The sequence below is a fragment of the Ptiloglossa arizonensis genome, chromosome 7 (assembly GCF_051014685.1).
Source record: "Ptiloglossa arizonensis isolate GNS036 chromosome 7, iyPtiAriz1_principal, whole genome shotgun sequence".
Classification (NCBI taxonomy): domain Eukaryota; kingdom Metazoa; phylum Arthropoda; class Insecta; order Hymenoptera; family Colletidae; genus Ptiloglossa; species Ptiloglossa arizonensis.
The window spans coordinates 13457011-13476665 of NC_135054.1; the positions used below are offsets into that span (position 1 = coordinate 13457011).

General features: G+C 38.8%; 1 protein-coding gene across 11 annotated transcripts in view; it reads right to left on the reverse strand.

The window, feature by feature from the left end:
• Tmod (tropomodulin) overlaps positions 1–19655 on the reverse strand; it is a 124899-nt gene that overhangs the window by 72047 nt on the left and 33197 nt on the right. Inside the window, exons 1-3 of one of the 11 annotated variants that reach the window (XM_076317101.1) lie at positions 6681–6840; positions 6488–6597; positions 5497–5888 (exon numbers count right to left, since the gene is read on the reverse strand). The exons of 6 other annotated variants lie outside the window; for them this stretch is intronic. In XM_076317101.1, the coding sequence (XP_076173216.1) occupies positions 5497–5616 (120 nt within the window). In that variant the 5' untranslated portion in view covers positions 5617–5888; positions 6488–6597; positions 6681–6840. Of the gene's footprint in view, positions 1–5496; positions 5904–6447; positions 6598–6680; positions 6841–19655 lie in introns of those variants that run through there. 4 more of the 11 variants (XM_076317100.1, XM_076317103.1, XM_076317104.1 and 1 more) reach the window with 4 other exon arrangements.

Sequence of the window (19655 nt, forward strand, 5' to 3'; positions counted from 1 at the left end):
CTGACTTTCAGCTGACTTTCCAATGACAAATATCATCTTTATGCGTACACCATGTGGGCGGAGCTAAGTCAATTTATTTGTTTATTTTCGCTTGATTCGACGACACTTGGGGTCACCTTTCTTGGCAATGTTGATCAGTCTTGAGAGAGAGAGGAACAGACTGACAAATGACCTAGAACCTACAACCTATGAGCCATAAATCCCTATAGGCCAGATTCGCGGACCTAGGTCTAGTTACTTACAAAACAATGTTTGTAGTTCACACAGTGTAGCTGCAAAGATGTTCGAAGAGATTACGACCTGGAAAAGAGCATCTCTCTGTGAATGCACTTTGCAAGTGCATTCTGTAAAGTGCAGAACGTGTACGCATGTTGCAATCTTGGTGCTACCAGGTTTCGCGCGTCGATTATGTCAATTTTTACAATTTCTATCGTCATTACTATAATTATCCATGATTGACAACCGCGTCAGGTGTTTTCCTGTTAAACTGTGCCATCTGCCCAACAAGATTAAGAACCTTTCTCTAACCTGTTCCACGAGCTTCGAGAAGTTTACCTTTACAATTTTCTCATTTAAAGACAGTTGTAACATCGAAATACATACTCGAGAATCGGATTAAGATTAATAATCTAAACCGTACCGTCAGCTCCAAAAGCTTCACACCTACAATGTGATAATTAAAAAAAATAGTGGTACAAGAGTCCCCAACAAGCTGAATCTAAAATATACAATCACCTTCAAAAGATCAACCTATACAATATGGTAATTAAAAAAAGTTGCACAAAAGTCTCGACAAGAAGAATCTAAATATACCATAACCTTCGAAAGATCAACCTCTACAATTTGGTAATTGAAAGAAAGTTGCACAAAAGTCTCGACAAGATTGAGACTCTAAATTGAACCAGGAACTTCGAACCATCAACCTCTGCAATTTTCTTTCTGCAACCTTAGAAGTGTCCTTTCTGCAACCTTAGAAGAACGTTTCAAACTCGAAATACCAGTCACCAGGTGTGACCAACATAGAATTACATCTTTCAATACGTAAACGTTCAACTGGATCGAGACACAGAAACCAATTGGCAGTCTTCAAGGTCCAGACGCAACAGACTGGGACAGACCCCAACACTGCGTGGTTCCCACGAAATTGCGGAAGGTTATCGAAGGCCTCCATCGATGGTTTACGATTTCGAAACGGATATAGTGCATTAGTTGGTGCACGACCTCCGCTATTTCCATCGGCGGAGCCTTCGAGCAGGCTTCTTCGCCGTCGACGTTGCTCCTATTTAAAACAAGCAACTTTACGGTGCATCCGTGGCTCGCGCTGCAGGCCTTCACTCTTGTGTCACTCTTCTATTTCCAGAGGCCTCGCGCGTCTTTCGCGTCCCCTCGAGTTAGGCGTTTGTGTTTCGCGCTACTTATTCACGATCGACACCTTCCTGTCCGAAACTGATCGTCTTACGATGGTTAAAGAAACTTCTTTCGTTTTACAGCAATGAAATTTTACCAATTTCAGTTCACCAATTTCAGTTACCAAAACAGTTTCGTTTTACCAATCGTGGAATGGAATCAACAGATGGAGAAAAGGAAGCACTGAAGATGAATAAATTCATTGTGTGAATGCGAATTAGATCGTATACTGTTTTACAATCTTGATATATAGAACAAAGATTGGAGCATAATTGTGGGTTTTCATAGTAGAATTTTTAATTACCAATCGTGGAATTGAATCAAGGGATGGAGAAAAGGAAGCACTGAAGACGAATAAATTCATTGTGTGAATGCGAATTAGATCGTGTACTGTTTTGCAATCTTGGTATGTAGAACAAAGATTGGAGTATAATTGTGGGTTTTCGTAGTAGATACAGGGAGATCCTTCGAATGATCAAATTTCAGACTATATATACGGTTCAATGCCTTCGAATTTATGTTTTACGGAGAAATCGTTTAAGAATAATTTATGATGCGATATTAATTACACTGTATAACATTTTTATTTTTGGGAAATTTTAAATCGATAAGTGAATTATGAGCTTGAAATAGTTTTTCAAATAGTAGGGTTTGTGCCTTAAGAACGAATGAAATTCAAAATTAAATCTCAGGGAGAGGGTTAAGCCCTTGCATCACTTTGTGGAATACTTGAAATTACAAATAATAAGTTTACATTTTTAATAGCTAAACTTTGTACTATTGTTTTCATTTTCATAGAATACGTGTTAAGTAAACATCATTTCATTTATTTATCGATCTGAAGCATTTAACATGATATACACGATATTGTTAATCGTTTGTGATACATAAAAGAATTAACGAGGCTATCGGTTTTCTTTTAAGATTTGTGTATCCAATCTCCCGTTCTTTTCCTTTTCCTTTGATACCACACCAGACATAAATAATTGGAATATAAACTTTTATCCTTCCTATTATTAATTCAAGAAACCCAAGCAGAACTATTTTACGATTCGAGAGACCAATGTCTCGAGTCAAGGATTAGTATCTGGAGGGGTCAACGAACTTGAAGTTTGCTAAAAATAGTAGGAAACGAATGTCTCGAGAGAAAATATTTCTAGTGCGCGAAAACGACGATTAGAATTGCACGAATAGAAGAAAATATTAAAAAAAGTACATACCTTGAACGAAACATAAATTTTTCCTACGGTGTATTCTATAACCGTGTTTTATATAATTTTGGAAAAATTTCGGAAATATTCTAAACGATTCCTACCGATATCTTTGCCTTTTAAAAAAAAGTTATTCGAAGAATCGTTTCCGACTTAACGCGGATAAAACGAGAGTGGCAATTCGCGAGGAACATCATCGAAACGCTTCTTCTTCTTCTCACTGTCGAAATAATACTCCTCGAAGCTGTGCTCGACTTCAAAGGGGTATTAATCCCCTTGAAAATGCAAGGTATACAAAAAATGTAGGGTGAATAGTCGAGAAACGAGTACCAGTTTAGAAGCGAGGTTTCGGTCGCGCGTGTGCGAGATTTACAAAGGGGTAAGGTCAGAATTTCGCCTTGCGTACTTGTTTTTCCGTTCATTGTCATTACTAAACTGCACGTAGATACGATCCAGGTGACCCTTGCCCAGAAACCGAAGAAACGAAGTGTCGAAAAACAGATGCATCAACGGAGCAAATTTTACGACACCTTTCTCTACTTTTTACCCCGACGTAAATCTTCCACAATAGCGATTAAAGTAGCACCCTCTCTTACAAGTTTCTCAATTATTTACTCAACATATTTTCTCCACACAGAACGCGCAATAGGGTGCAGTGGTCTCTCGTGCTTCGTTGAAAATGGAAAACAACAGTCGAAGAAAAAGTTAAACGATGCAACCGGGTCCATCTCCCTGTGAATGCACTTTGCAGGCGCATTCTGTAAAGTGCAGTTGCAATCTCCTTTTAAATGCAAGTACATACTTTTTTGATGATATGCAAATTCTTCTGGTTACTCCAGTATAAAGATACCGAAGGAAGATGTTACAAAAGTGAATTTGTTAATACATAGACTTACCATTTTAATTTAAATAAATTTGTCAATAGTAGATACACCAGTTTAATTTTAACGAATTTGTCAATAGTAAACGTATCATTTAATTTTAATTAATTTACAATATTCATAACGCGAGATGATCTAAAATAATTTTGCCATCTGTATAACCAGCGATGAAATTTCTAATAAACATACACATTCAATTACGAAACCAGAACTAAAAATCGATGCAAAAATAATACACATGAAACTCGACCAAATATATTCGTACATTCCTCGCGAAAGATTCCAAAAAGCGAAACTCTAAATTTTATCTTCAATTATTTCAACGATAAATATTCCATTGTCCAAAAAATTCAAATTCTGTCCAAATTTGAAACCAAAGTTTTCGCACTCGTTAAAATCGTCGCGAACACGGTTCCGAATCGTGAAATACGTCAAGTTTGCGCACGTGTGTGTACGGTTTGAAGCGTGTTTCCTCAAGTTTGAAGCTCGCTCGCGAGTCTCGTCGTTTCGGGAAAATCATTCTTGCTCTAGCGAGACGATACACAAAGAAACAAGCAGCCAGAATCCGGGATTACTCATCGCGAGCGTTCGCGATTTTCACGGGTGTTTATCACGGTTTTAGTTGGAGAGGCATATCGGCCTTGGGTCCTGGCAACGCTCCTATAAACGCAGGAACCACTCGGAGAACGCTGCTTCCAAAAGCGTTCCTACGTTACGCAAATTACCGCACGGGATTATTCAGAGTTTTGCCCGATTCCGTTTCGGCCAGCTTGTAAACGTCGACGTTTGAACTTTATTTAGCGACGATTTGGGGCTTCGACCAACGTTCTTTGATCACGCGTACCGAGTGTTCTAACTAGATCACAGATGACTTCGAATCCTTCCCCCCGAGCGAAAAGTATTTGGGTGGACAGCAGCCGGAAGACGCGACAGAGAGAGAGACAGTGTACGTGTGCTATTTCGATTAGGCAATCTTCCTGTTTCACGTTCCGCGAGTAAAATTTATCTTACGCTGTTAAGATTTATGAAACGTTATATAATTACAAATTTCATTCGTTATCCCCCACCCATCTCGTTCAGAGGAAACAATATTTGTATCGCAAAATGGAATTTCATCATTTGAGCGAAGAATTCGTGCTCGGTGGAATTTCTAATCTTAGGTGGATGTGTGTGCACAGTGTAGCATCTGTAGTACACTCGGGGCTGAGTGTGTACGTTTACGAATGGATTTTTATCGGTGAGATAAGATGGAAATGAACTGTCGTCGGTGGTGAATACGAAGAATCGATGGGATTGTCGATGCGGTACGATTGTTGTTAAAGTACCCGATACGAATCTCGATTGTTCGAACGATTAGTGAATTTTCGTCGCGACGGTATTAACGCAACGATAATTCGTTTATTGCGAAACGCTTTTGACGATAATTCAAAGATTCGAAAGACGATAAAGCAGACCGGCGTTGAATATTTTACGGAACATTCTACGAGATATTTTGGTAACAAACAGGTCGAGAGAATTATGCTCGCAATACTTGGGACTTGATTAAACGGGATTAAATTTCTCCTTTTCATATTATTCAATTTTTATCCAGCGAAGATCCTCAGCTTGGCCCTGAACGTGGAGTTCAATTATCCAGGCTACCGATGCCAAGAAAAACTAACGATAAATGGCCGAGAGGCTATTATCGAGTACGAATGTCGCTGTACAAACAATAATTGTAGTTCTAACCCAGACCTAACCCAGAACTTCGTCCACGTCTCAACGCTCGCGGAATACATTAGCAATAACGATTTACGCTACCTACTTAGCTAAGGACAACAAAGACGACGATGAACATCTGTCAGGCTGGTTCCACATCGCGAACGAACCGAAGCCTCGCCAACGAGACCGTAGAAGCTATCAGATGCTACCAAAAAATTAAGCCAATTCCACGGTACGTTGAAAAACAAAACTTCATCCACGGTTTCTCGTATACCTATCGCCCTGAACGATCTTACCTCTCGTCTGGTCGTGGTGGTGGTGGTGGTGGTGGTTTTACGCGTGGTGCTACTCCTGGTCATGGAGCTGATGGTATCGTGGGGCGAGTCCCAATCCTGGAAAACCTCCGTGGTCGCCATGACGACTGTCACGGTCCCTCAGTTTCGACGCACTATTCAAAGTTTCACTGGAGACCGCTCCCGTGGTGGATCTCTGAGTTACGATACGCGCTCGAACGGTGTTGCTCCTTGAATACGATAATCCTTGAGACGTGCGATCGTTCCGTGGTTCGAGCAGCGTAAACATTAACCAGCGCCACGATCGAGGAAATATTGTTGCGCTCGAGGAACAACGGTCGATGAGTATCCAAGTTCGAGACTCGTTGTTGATCGTCGAGGACCTCTAGCACGTTCTAGGTCGAAGACGAACGAACGTGTACCACTTGGTAGCTACCGAGAATAATTTCTTCGCGTTCGTGGAACGAACAGAGAGTACCTGGAATTCTCCGCGACGTTCCTGATCGAACAACGAACTTGTACTATCCGATACCCGTCGAGGATAATTAATATGTGATCAAGGAACGAAGAGAGAATTCTTGGTACTCTCCGCGATGCTCCAGATTGAAGAGAAACGAAAGTAGGCTACTCGGTGTTCTCCGAGACGCCCTAAGTCGAAGATGAACGAACGTAATGATAGTCTACGAACACCTACCGGTGTTCTCTGAAACAATGGTGTCAAACACGGGTTTCACGGTTCAATAATAATTTTCAAACAATTGCAAATTAATACCAATACGATACATCGTGTAATGAAACTTAAGAAATCGATCGAATCGCTAACGTTATATCGAGGCACTGTTTCCCTCCAATGCTCCAGAACTGCACTCGGTGTTCGTACACGAGTTTGACACCACTACTCTGAAACGTTCCAAGTCGAAGATGAACCGAAAGGCAGGCTAACTTGATACGCACTGAGACGTTCCAAGTCGAGGACGAACGAATGTTAGGCTACCTGGTAGCCAAAGTGAGCGATTCCCTCGCGGATCGAGCAACGAACAAAGGATTCTTCTCGGTACCCTCTAGGATGATCTAGGTCGGAGACGAACCTGGCCTACTCGGTAGCTACCGAAAATAATTCTTCTTATTATTTTCGTTCCTCGATCGCGGTACCATCGATCGATGCTTCAATCGTAAACGATACGTACGTGCTCGCCCCATCGGACGACACCCGCTTGCCACAAAGACGCGCGACGACTTGGGTTACGACTACTCTCTAACGCGACAGGTTTGCTTCGTTCGTAGGAGGATCGAATGCGCGATTCGAGGTGGATCACGCGCGACTGAGCTTCGGAAGCACGCATCTGCTTCACCGCGAGTCAACCGCTCCGCGCCCCATCCGCAGTCTAATTCCAGAAATACGGAGAAACACGTATAATTAGGCCGACGACGGCCACCACGACGTCGCCGGCGACGTTGCACGAAAAGAACCCGCGGCACTGGTACCACTCACACGAGACCACGTAGCTGTTGTTGCGGATGGATCTATGGAACGCGCAATGTCAAGGGATCATCGGGGCGGGGGAGACGGACGCCCGTGAGCGAGCTGCTTTCCATCAACGATACCAATGAATTTCGAGTATCGTGAACCGAGAAACGTCGGACGATCCTAGATTGGAAGGTGAGCAACTTCTGCTTTCGGATTCGTGTGGACTATTTTTGCTAGCTGGTAGGATTTTAGCGGAGTGGAACAATTATCGTGGTGGATTTTGAATGGTTCTGGATTGGAAGGTAAGTAGCTGTTTCAGGATTGAAACTTTTGCGAGTAAAGAAGGATTCGATAAATTATTATGGTGTATCGTTAAGTGGTCTTAGACTAGAAGGTAAGTAGCTACTTGAAGATTGGTATTGATTATTTTTGCGAGTAAAGAAGGTTAAATTATCATGGTGTATTGTTGAATGGTCCTAGATTAGAAGGTAAGTAGGTGTTTGAGGATTGGTGTTGATTATTTTTGCAAGTAAAGAAGGATTCGATAAATTATCATGGTGTATTGTTGAATGGTCCTAGACTAGAAGGTAAGTAGCTGTTTCAGGATTGAAACTTCTGCGAGTAAAGAAGATTCGATAAATTAAATAAGTGTATTGTTGAATGGCCCTAGACTAGAAGGTAACAGTTTCAGGATTGAAACTTTTGCAAGTAAAAAAGGATTTGATAAATTATCATGGTGTATTGTTGAATGGTCCTAGACTAGAACCTAAGTAGATGTTTGAGGATTGGTGTTGATTATTTTTGCGAGTAAAGAAGGATTCGATAAATTATCATGGTGTATCGTTAAATGGTCCTAGACTAGAAGGTAAGTAGCTGTTTCAGGATTGAAACTTTTACAAGTAAAGAAGGATTCGATAAACTATCATGATGTATTGTTATTCTAAACTAAAAGGTATGTAACGTATGATCGAATAAGGAAATTATCACAGTGTATCGTTAGACGATCCTAGGTAAGGGTAACACCCTAAAAAGGTAAGTAGCTTCCATTTTAGGATCGGGGTCCATTATTGTTGCGAGTAAAGGATTTATTCGATACATGTGATCACGTGCAAAAGTTACCAGGTCACGGTGAACGTATACAGAAACGAGTTTAAATGGACGACGAGGAATTTTCGTACACGATAATATAATACTACCTCATTGTTGCATAAAGACTGTAGACATTAAAATGGTACAAAAAACGACACTATTCGCTGTTATCAACCCAACATTGAATTACCAACCTCCTACCTTATACTCTACATTCCAAAGCCAACGAAAATATCTGCAAAATGTTCGTTTCAATGAATCTTCGTAGGTTTCTAGGCCAGTCGAGGATAAGGTATCGTGTCTTTTTACAGCTGCTGTAACCCGAGTTTAAGGGGAAGAAACTACCCTCCAAAGTTTCATCCCTCTGTGCTGTCTCGATATTTATCGCAGAAACAGCGAAGAAACTTTCTATGCAAATATTGCATACTATTCCATACTATATAAAATAACAAATATTTCTCTTTCATCCGTATCAAAGCTCCAGTCCTGGAAAATTACTTCTTTCATTATCAATTTTATTGGTCAACTTTGGTCAATTTTGGTCAAAATGATTGGCCAACAATTCGTCCAGTGGACGTACGGTAAATTCATCTATTTTATAATAATCCCCGCTGGGACGTCACCTCGCAATAGTTACTCAATTTTGATCACTTTAAAAATACAATTGAAAATTTCCCAATCTAGCTACGGTTAACCACGCTACACCTATGTGAAACTGTCACTGCAAACAGCTACGACTAAAGAGAATTATTAAAAAAAAAAAAAAATATCTATCCAGTGTCCTCGAAATGACCATTGTCCCCGTTATTGTTCGCGTACGAATAACCATTACACACGAATGACATCGAACAAAAAAGGTTAACGCGGTTACCAATCAATCGTTCTCAGTCGTTCGTTGGAAACGGTGGCGTCTGCTTTCAAAAATTTTGTCACGCAAATTGTTCACGACGGCGCGTGGGGAGGGTAGGAGGTGGGGGGCCAGTTCCAATTTTCGTTCCATCCCGGTAGAATCCTATTTTCCACCGGTCTCGAGATAAATTTCGATCGAAATTTATCGCGCGGGGATGCGTCGATGGCTCTCCCCGACGAGCGTAACTCGTCAAATTTTCAACACAGTCCGAGCTTAAAGGAAACAAAGGGCCTTGATTACAGGAGTGGTAGGGTGCAGCTATCGGACAAAACCTGGCAAAAGCGAAACAACGCAACGCGAAGGAAAGCGTGACGTGCATCGAACGACGAATAATGGCCAGCGTGGTCTCCGTATCGGCCACGTGGCACGTGAAATAAATCAAATATCGACGGTGTGCATCCCGTAAATCGAGTTCCTGTGGAACTGGCTCGTTGACAGCGCCGACTGCGTGAATGAACTCGTAAGACATCTCCGGTTTTACGATCGCTCGCCGCCCGCGATGAATTTATCCCTATTTCGTGCACTTGCGATGTTGAAAGAGAACAAATAATTCCCTTTGCGAGGGAAAAATCGACGATCGAACACGCGAGATCGTCACGGACCGTGACCGGTGAAAACAGGGTCGTTGCACGAGATTTTTCGATCGTTAACTATTATTGTTCTTTCTTTTTTTCTATTTTTTTTTTGTCGTCGTTTTAACACATTTGTCGCACCACTCGCTATGATTCTGTGCGTCGTACGATCGGTTATTGCCAAAATTGTGTTCTCTGATTAATTTCGATGGATGAAATTTTATGTTCATTCGAATGGGTAACTGTTATTTTTCGTTGAGAATTACCGTGCGTTTTTTATCGACGATTTAAACCATTTCTCAGGCTATTTATTACGGATCGTGACATTGAGCGATTACTTGTCCAATATTATGTTCTCTGATTAATTTTAATTGATCATGATGAGTTTTACCTGGAAGGGATGATTGATATTTTTTTTTTAATTGTTTGAAGTAAATATCTGGGATATTTTTACACGAAAGTTTTTATATACTTCATTGAGTTGTCGAATGTTTCAGGAATGATTGAAGACATTTATGATTTTTGCAATATAAAAATTGTTTACGATTGTATGTAATTTTCATAATTGAATTCAATCGATGGTTGACGTAAATACGAATTAATAGATGAAAATTTAAGTGTTAAAAATATTCGACAACAATTTATATAATAGTAACTCTAGTAGTGTATCGTAATAATCGTAAATATCGTAAAACATTGATAATCGTATTTTTTTACGAAGATTCTTTTACAACTATCTTCAATGTGTCTGAAAAAATATATATTATAAACGCATCGCGGTTAATAAAAATCGCTAATCTTCTCCCATTTTTCGAACGCGTTAGGCTCACTGCATATATTAAATTTCTTCTTTACTTCGTTCCAGAGAACGATAAATTACATTCTAAACAACATAATCGAAGTGAAATTGTAAAAATAAAGGTAGACGTGTTCGTGTACGATTCACGTGCGACCATTTTAAATAAAGGAGGAGATCTATATTCTCGTTTCCACCATGAAATATCGTCGATTCCCGTAACAAAAGATTACTCGTTGGTACCTCTTATTTTCGGTCGGCTCGAAAATAAAAACGTATTATATTAAAAACACCGATAGGACCGTTGTCGTGTAGAAGAGAAAACAGAAAATCGACGCAAATAGAGAGGGTTGAGATCCTGACATTCGTGATCCAGCCACAAATTCTATTTCTATTCGCTCTTTAATAACACGAAATTATATTTATGAAAACGCGAATATTTAAATGTCTGAGAACTTATGTTCTCCGATATATTCGGTCCACCCTGGTAGAACGTATCGTCTATCGGGGTAACACGAATAACTAACACCAATAACTAAGAACAGTGACACGTTAACAATTACCAACGTAAATAATCTCGTATCCACGATCGTCGAACACGATCCGATCGACCGTGCTCTAAATAATAAAATTAATCAACGATACGTTCTAGATTCCTGGCCGTACCGTCTAGAAATTTTAATTTATTAATCCCTCGAATGTATATAATTTTTAACTACGCGGAAGCGTGAACTAATCGCTTCTAATACTCGCGGTAAATAAATTTTTGGCCCGGGCAGAAATTCGTTAACTCGCGACATTACACAGATTTCAATTAATTCGATTGTCAGGAAGTTGCGAGAGATGATTTAACGGAGCCACGTTTATTTACGTTACATCTGATAACCATTCGACTTGACTGTTCTCCAAAGATCCGATCGACTTCGATTCGCCTGTATCGGTATACCAATTTGGTACGGTAACCTGACGCAAGTTATTATTTCTCTTACGCAAGTTTCGTGTTTGACTTCTAACACGAGCATTTACTTCAAGTGCTTTCGCAGAGCTTTAAGTAGATTAACCCAGTTAACGTCCGACACTTTATTAACGTAAAAGGCTTGCAATAATTTACCTCGATCGGATAGAATAGATGATCGATGCAAATCTGTATTAGTGTTCTCAAAACGATTCGTTACCAAGTTGTTACTCGAACTCGAAATTTAAGCTTGCTTCGAATTTGTCAGCATTTATATCCACGTCGTTGTTAAGAAATATTCTCTGCGTTCTCAAGTGTCTTTTATTCGTTGAATAATCATTTTGATCAACTTTATTAGAGATGACAATTATTTCTAGGTGAAAGGATAAAATTCAATTTGAATTTGTTACAAAATTCATTTTAATAAGTGTCTTTGAGTTTTCTTTATTTTGCTTTATTTATTAAGCTCGATCAACTTTATTCTCGTGTGATAACGATTGAGAGTTCGTGTAATGTTCTTTGTACGGAATGGAAATGAAAATATAAGATAAAGAAACGTTCAAATAATAGAAAAGGGCACGTGCGAATGAATGTGCAATCATAAATAGTTGTGTGAAAAAAAATATTGTCATAGATGAAATCTATCGCATTGAACAGTGAAAATGTAGTAACCCTTGTCACATCCAAAGTTCATTTTGTAATTAATAGACCGATGCTTGGCAACTTTCGTGCAGAAGCCATTGCATCTCGTAAAATAGACTATCCACTTCCGGTGAAGACAGAAAGGTTGTTGCAAAACCACGTATAATTCAAAATTATGAAAATTGTTCGTGAGTCGATTGTCTATTCGAGATTTTAACACTCTGATTTGTGATTTATTAGAATCTTTTAAGAAACGGTACCAATTTCTACGTAGATTTCATCGAAATCGATTTTTATAGACAATAGAGAACTCTAAGGATAAAAGAGGCAAAGAATTGTGGGAATTTATTGTTTTAATTTACTAACCGGTGTCCCCATTAAAAGGAAAATATCAATGGTATAAAATTTCTGAAAGATTTACCCTTACGAGTATTTAAGGATTAATTTACAAAGATATCAAACTTCCCAACGTGCTGGAAAAATTAGAAATTTAATACGCTACGTTTTCCTTCTAGAAGAAACAAAATATACAAGAACGTAAAATTATTTAACTACTCTTACAGGCATCACGTGACTGGTATTTATAAACCCAAAGTACTTTTATGTACATAAAGTAAAAATATTGTTGAAAATTAATAAAGAGCATGCAATAAATTCAATTGTGTACATAAGTAAATCATAATGATGAATTGTCACACAAAACTATATACATATAGAATTATTGAAACATCAAACAGATGCACAACATTAATATTTGAGAATATTTACTATCAAATTGTCATTACCAATTCTTAACTATAAATCGGTAAATTATAGAAAAGAGTTGATATCTGCGTACAAATTTACAAAATTTAAATTAATGCCAATATTTTTCCAATTTTCATTCACCCTGTATTATCGTTATGCAATTTTGTATAAATCATACAAAATATATATACAATCTTTTAGATGCATACTCTGAAGAATAGAAACCATACAAAATTTACAACAATACGCGAAAAGCGGAACAGAAGAGACGTTGAACAAGAGAATATTTAACGATAATAATACCGATGATAATGGCCTACCGATACTTTTGTAAACCAGCGTGACGTCACATTGATATTTTCGTACTTCTATTTCTATAATGGTTTCCTTGACGTAACCGGAAAATATCGATATAATATCGACGTTCTGCGTTTCGGTGGTTCACTTCGGTTACAAGGTAAGTTTTCAAATTTGGTATCGATAGCGTTGTCCGGTTAACAAACTGGCGATTAATAAGGTATTAATGCACCGATGTCATCGGGATACCGGGTCTCGTACTACGAGCCAACCTCGTTTAACTCTCGACGCACGCGTCCCTCTTCCTCGGAATTCAATTTGGCACTATTTTAGGGGATAAATTATTCGTTCCTCTCGAGTCTTTGTATTGAGAGAATTATTCGAAAGCCAAGCGTCGCGATAAGCCGCCGTTGTCAAAGTAGATTATCTCGCGCTGCAATTCGATGCATTTCGCGTGACTGTTCCCATTAATTCCAGAGAATGACGATTAAACGTGGATATAATCACTCGGAGGAAATCGAAAGTCGAAAGTAAATTGCTAGCCGATATCTATCGAGAAACTGGACGATTATGGTTTCGAATCGTCGCGTCTTATTTTTTTTATAATAATAACACCCAGTGTCTAATTAATTCCAGAGAATGGCCATCGAACGTCGATATAATAACTGGGAGAAAATCGAAAGTCGAAAGTAAACTATTGAACGATGTTTATTGGGACACTGGATCATTTTGTATGGAAATGTAACATTTTATTTTTTTACAACGCCGATAAACCATATCTGTTCTCATTACTCCCAGCAAAATGACGATTAAACGTCGACGTAACAATTTCAGTTAAAATCGAACTTGGTGTACGATGTCTAGAGAGTCTAAAGTGGATGATTTCATTTCGTATCGTGATATCCCATTTTTCTATAACGCTAACACTCGGTGTCTGCTTCCAAGGTTCGAATACTCTTTTTTTTTGTCCCGACTTTTTCGCAGAAAATTCCGTTTCTTCTTTCATCTATTTCCTGTCTCGTCGCTTCCAAGCTCTCTCGGTTCGTTGAATTTTCGCCTCGTCCGTTTCTATTCCCTTGGTTCTTTTCTCGCTGTACTCGGTTCGTTTTCTTACGTTAGTCGAGTTTCCTTCCCGTTTGACGCGATCATTTTCCTCTTCTCGCGAATTAACACATTACGGTATTCTCGTTTCTTCGTCTTTATTATACAACTCGCCCGTTCCAGCGCATCCTGTAACTCTTTTTCTCAATTTATACCTCCTCGTAGCCTTTTGATCCTGGATATACTTTCTTTAGTTTCACTTCATCGAATTGGACACCTTTTATTTCCCACATTCTTCGAAAATCCACGGTACGGATTCATGGAAGTGTTTTCGAATGTTTTATCGAACACAGATACGACACTGTGAAATTATACCACAGGTGGCACGTAGAGACCGATTGGAAGGCACACTGTAACCTAACCTCCCTGTTCTCGCGAATGGTACAGTACACCTCGTATATTTTCATCGATGTCCACCTTCGTATTCATAAAAGAGAGAGAGTACACGAATCTGGTACGCGAGTGTCGATTCTTTTTTTCATCGATGTGTAAATGGATCTGAATACTTTTACTACTTTTTCATTTCATTCGATGTTCTTTTAAAAAATGCACGATATGGATTTATGGAAATGTTTTCAGATATTCTGTCCGATACAATTTCGACACAGTACGATCGTGTACTGCAACATAACCTCTCTACTCTTGAAAATGTACAGTATACATTAACATTGATTATTTTCCATTTCGTCAAACCTTTTATTTAAAATTTAACAGAATATTTTCAACAAAGATTCACACTTTTCTCTCTCTTTTTAATTTATGAAATTAATTTTACTTTCTTTATTTTTCATTTCTCCAAACTCTTTCTTTAAAATTTAACATACCTTCAACAAAGCTACACACTTTTCTCTTTCCCTCTAATCTACAAAACCACCTATTTCTATCGTTCTTAATTTACAACTTTCTTTATATTTATTTCTCTAAACTCTTTCTTTAAAATTTATCATACCTTCAACAAAGCTACACATTTTTCTCCTTCGCCCTAATTTACAAAACCACTTATTTCTATCGTTCTTAATTTACAACTTTCTTTGTTTTTCATTTCTCCAAACCCTTTCTTTAAAACTTAACAGAATATTTCCCACAAAGTTACACACTTTTCTGTCTCTCTCTCTAATCTACGAAAACCATCTATTTCCATCGTTCTTAATTTTGAAAGTATTCATTTCCATCGCTTGTTGCGCCGCGAGGAAGCTGCGCAAAACAGATTGCGAAAGGGAAAATTCTGCCTGGTTTTAATCTCTTTTGAAAAGCTTGGCGCTGTACAACGCTCGAAACCGACATTCCGGAAACGATAGTTTCCAAAGCGAGCTAGCGGACCAGATAGTCACCTCTGCTTCGTAAACCGCCCGAAATTTCTTTGGCACGATTATAGTTGCACGTCTACTCTCTATAGTCGATCCAACAATTCGAGCCGCGAATGAACAAGCTCTGAAGACAGGTGAGAGAAGGATGGCGTTCTTTGCACGCGATGAAGCATCCCGGACCGCGCATTGGTTAATGCTTTTATCGACTATTTATAACACGGTTCGCGAACGACTCAAACGAAAATTAACAACGTCTTGTTTATTCCGTTTCCCGTGACCAGACACCGCCGTGAGCAATTTGTTTAAAAGTGATTCGCGTACTTCTGATATTTCCATACGGAAATTTATGCGTTGGACACGCTCGCTTGTGATTCTGGCGTCGATACAGAAATGTTATATTGTGTTTAAATAGTCTGTTAATTGTATTCTCGCCCTCCACGTGCGAACTTTGCCAATTCACGGTGTTTGTTGTGACTTCGAAGGTATACGAGTCTAATTTCGGACATCCGAACGGTTCGTAAAACGTGAGTCCAGGGTAAACGCGTGTTATGGGATATTTACATAGCGGGGGAGCGTAAAAATTTACAATTTCTTTCTCTTTGTTTTTTTTTTAAGGCTTTGACGAGTCGCGAATTTCATTCTTTGGGGAAGTGATGTCGATGCACTTCTCTAAAACGGAGTTTCGCACGAAGACATTCTATTCTGTGTTTCACGTAAAATTTTTATAATTTTCATTACTTTCGAAACACGAAATATTGTACAATTTTCATATCGAGAAGAAAAAAGTATCGATCGATGCATTTGAAAGTACAAAGTTCGATATAAGAATTAAGCTCACCTCAATTCTTTTCGTTGCACCGATGCACAAAAATGCATCAACTCAATATCGGAATATCCTCCGTTCCAAACCAGTAAATTCCTCTCGTGACATTTTTTCTATCCACAAATACTAAGGAATAGTAAACAAATAATAAGGAACATATTCCATAAGTTCCTTAATACTTTCTCATAAAGAGTACAAAAGCGTATCGATTAGTGCGTTTAAAAGTACAGAGTACAATACGAGAAACAGGCACGGTTGAATTCTCCGGATGCATCGATGCAGAAAAATGCATCGAATTAATATCTAAACGTATTCCACTCTGAACCATAAACTATCCTTTAGAATATTTTTCTCTATTTACAATTCTTTTCAAGATATCGTCTCCACACTTTGTATACACGTCTACGCGTTGTAAATCCTACAATAACACCTGAAAACAAGTGTCTAGACATAAGAAACTAAAGCGAATCAAACAATTTCAGAAAATTGTTGTATCCGTCTCGTGATTTACATCTGGGCGAGAGAGTTGATTTATGGACAGTTAGGGCAGAGAACAGAATTCGTTCCGTTAATTTGCGCGAACAAACGAACGAACAAAGTTCATTGAAATACCGAGAACTCGGTGGATAGGGCGGGCCAGGAATGTGTCTGCTCGCAAAAACGTTGGAGGAAGTTAATACATCCAAGATCCAAACAGAGTCTGGCCAGGTTTGGTTCCGCGGGCACGATTTGACGGCAGATTTATCACGTCGATGGATCTCCGATGTAAAACGGCGGTAACGGGCAGTAACCACCCGCGAAATGGATTATTTATAAACGTAACAACGTTTTGTCGCTACACGGCCAGATGGCAACACCGGCCGAAAGCTTTCGCGCGAACACGAAAGCCCCAGGGAGTCGAAAGCTTTTCCAAGAGAACCGCCAGATGGAGGCGAGCTTACCTCCCAGCTGTAAAACGAGACCGTCTTTCGTTTTACCAGTCGTCCCTGCCAAAAAAGCTCGCCTCGAGAAAGCTTTATGGAAACGACCGACCGAGCACAAACACAAGCGGGATTATCGGTGAATTTTCGAAGAAAGTTCGTAAAACGTGACGAATTTATTTTGTAGAAACTTTCCAAAATACGGGGAACGCATTCTTTTGGGGATAGTTTGCGAAACGCGACGAATTTATTTTGTAGAAACTTTCCAAAATACGAGGAACGCATTCTTTTTGGGGATAGTTTGCGAAACAACGAATTTATTTCGAAGAATGTTTTCAAAATACGGGGAACGCATTTTTTGGGGATAGCTCGCTAAATGTGACGAATCTGTTTCCGAGAAAGTTTCCAAAATACGAGGAGTGCATTTTTGGGGGATAGCTTGCAGAATGTGACGAATTTGTTTCCAAAGTTTCCAAAATGTGATGGATATATTTTGGACGAAATTTCGAGAATGCAAAGAAAAAATATTTTTGGTAAAAAGATTCTAAAATTCAAGGAATGTATTTTGAAGAAAACTTCCAGCGAAGAAACTATACTTGGCTGAAAGTTTGCAAAATATAACTGTTTCGAAGATAGTTTCCAGAATTCAACGAGTGCATTGTACACCAATGGTGCATATAGTATAAGGTAAACAACAGTGTTTGCGATTTAATTCTTCGAGTTTCTTATTGATTTTATTTTTGAAAAATCATATAGAATTCGAAAGCTGGAAACAGCCTAAGATTTATGGTTTATTTCCATACGGATTTATGGAAATTGTTCGAAGAAACTGTTTTTCATTTCTGATACTTTTATCGAGGAGTTGAAACTTTCGATGGTAGTTTCATCGTTTAAACTTGGATTACCGCGGCTAAAAGAATACGTATCCTTTGTTTTTTGTTTTTCGTGTGATTCCAACCTGCAAAGTTTCATAAAAATCGAAACAGAGTCCACTCCGCGAGTGTTTCTCGTCGTTGAAGCTCGAAGCTTCGAAGACTCGACCGTTTGAAGTTTCGAACCGCTTCCGTTGTAGCTTAATTTTCGAATTCTTTATTAAAAGCTGTATAAACCCTAGAAGGACAGTATGGGGCCGACACCAGCTTTATTAAATCGCGCGATCGTCGACGTTCGCAATTTTTTCACCGAAAAATGAACATTTTGAAAATCTAGTCGTGTTCTGCGCCGACGTCGTGGTATTATTAAATTCGAGTCGTGTGTTTCGATCGTTACACGATACTGCCCACGGAAGTTCCGTTTATTTGATCTTTGTTTTACGTGAAAATTTTGAGAAACGTGCAACGATTTTAAAACCTTCGGTATTATATTTTTTAAAAAATGTGAAAATGACTTTGAAGATGAATTTAGCACACCAGAATAATAAAACCAGTTGTATAAACACTTGTCTGTCCTTCTTTTTTTTAAGTTACAAATCGTTTTTATCGACAATTCTCGCTTCGAAGACACAAACTACTCTTAGAAATTCAAACATGTTGTATAATTTAAAAATAATGGACGATATAACTCGGTAACTTGGTAATAAAGTATAACTTGGTAAAAATACTACTGAATTAAATACGTAGAGTTTCTTTTTCGTGGAAAAAGATTATTTTGGGTAGAAGATATCTCACGACATTTATAAAGAATACCGGTGCAACAAAATCGTTATGCGTTCAGATTGAGTTAAATTTTTTTCCCCTTCAAATCTCACTACAATCTTCTTGAAGATTAATTAGCAATTATTGGTACTTCCAATGGAAAGTAAGAAGTTAGATTTTGGCTCGAATAACGTCCAGACGAAGTTTAAAGTTAGGTCTGGACGAAACCTTGGAAAGATATTATCAAAATTAAAATTAATTTCGCATTCAGTAATCAAGTCCGCAAGGTTAGATTCGAATTGATCTCAAACGAAGTTCTCGATCTCTTTGATCGGGATTTCACTCGAGTCTGGTTTAATTTCGAGTCGAGTAGATCCGTTTAAAGTTTAAACCAGGTTTGAGTCGAGTGTGACAACTATTCCGAGTTAAATGCGAATTAGAACCGAGGCGTGGCGCGTTAGACATTGAATCGGTCGTGTTAGGTCTAGGTTAGATCTAAGTAGAGACTTCCAGGAAGAAGAATTGATGAATTACCCGACGAAAAGACTCTGAACTTTGGGGCCTGGTTCTCCAAGCTACGACGTGGAGATCACCTAATAATGGATTTCAAACTGACGTTAATAAATAGACGAAACGACCAGACGCACGAAGAGTCTTTGAACTACAATAGATCGTACCTGCCAAATCGCAAACAGACGAGTTTTGGCAGCTCGGATGGAATACGAAAATATGAAAATATTTGCGACACGTCCAGCGAACAGGCAAACCCGATATAATGAAACGAATGGCGCTAACGCGTGTTCTCGTTAAAGAAACTCTTGTTATCCCGGCGAGAATAAGAAGAAAAATCCTCAATTACCGAACAAGAAGCGAACAATATCGCGAAATATTGTATTAAACG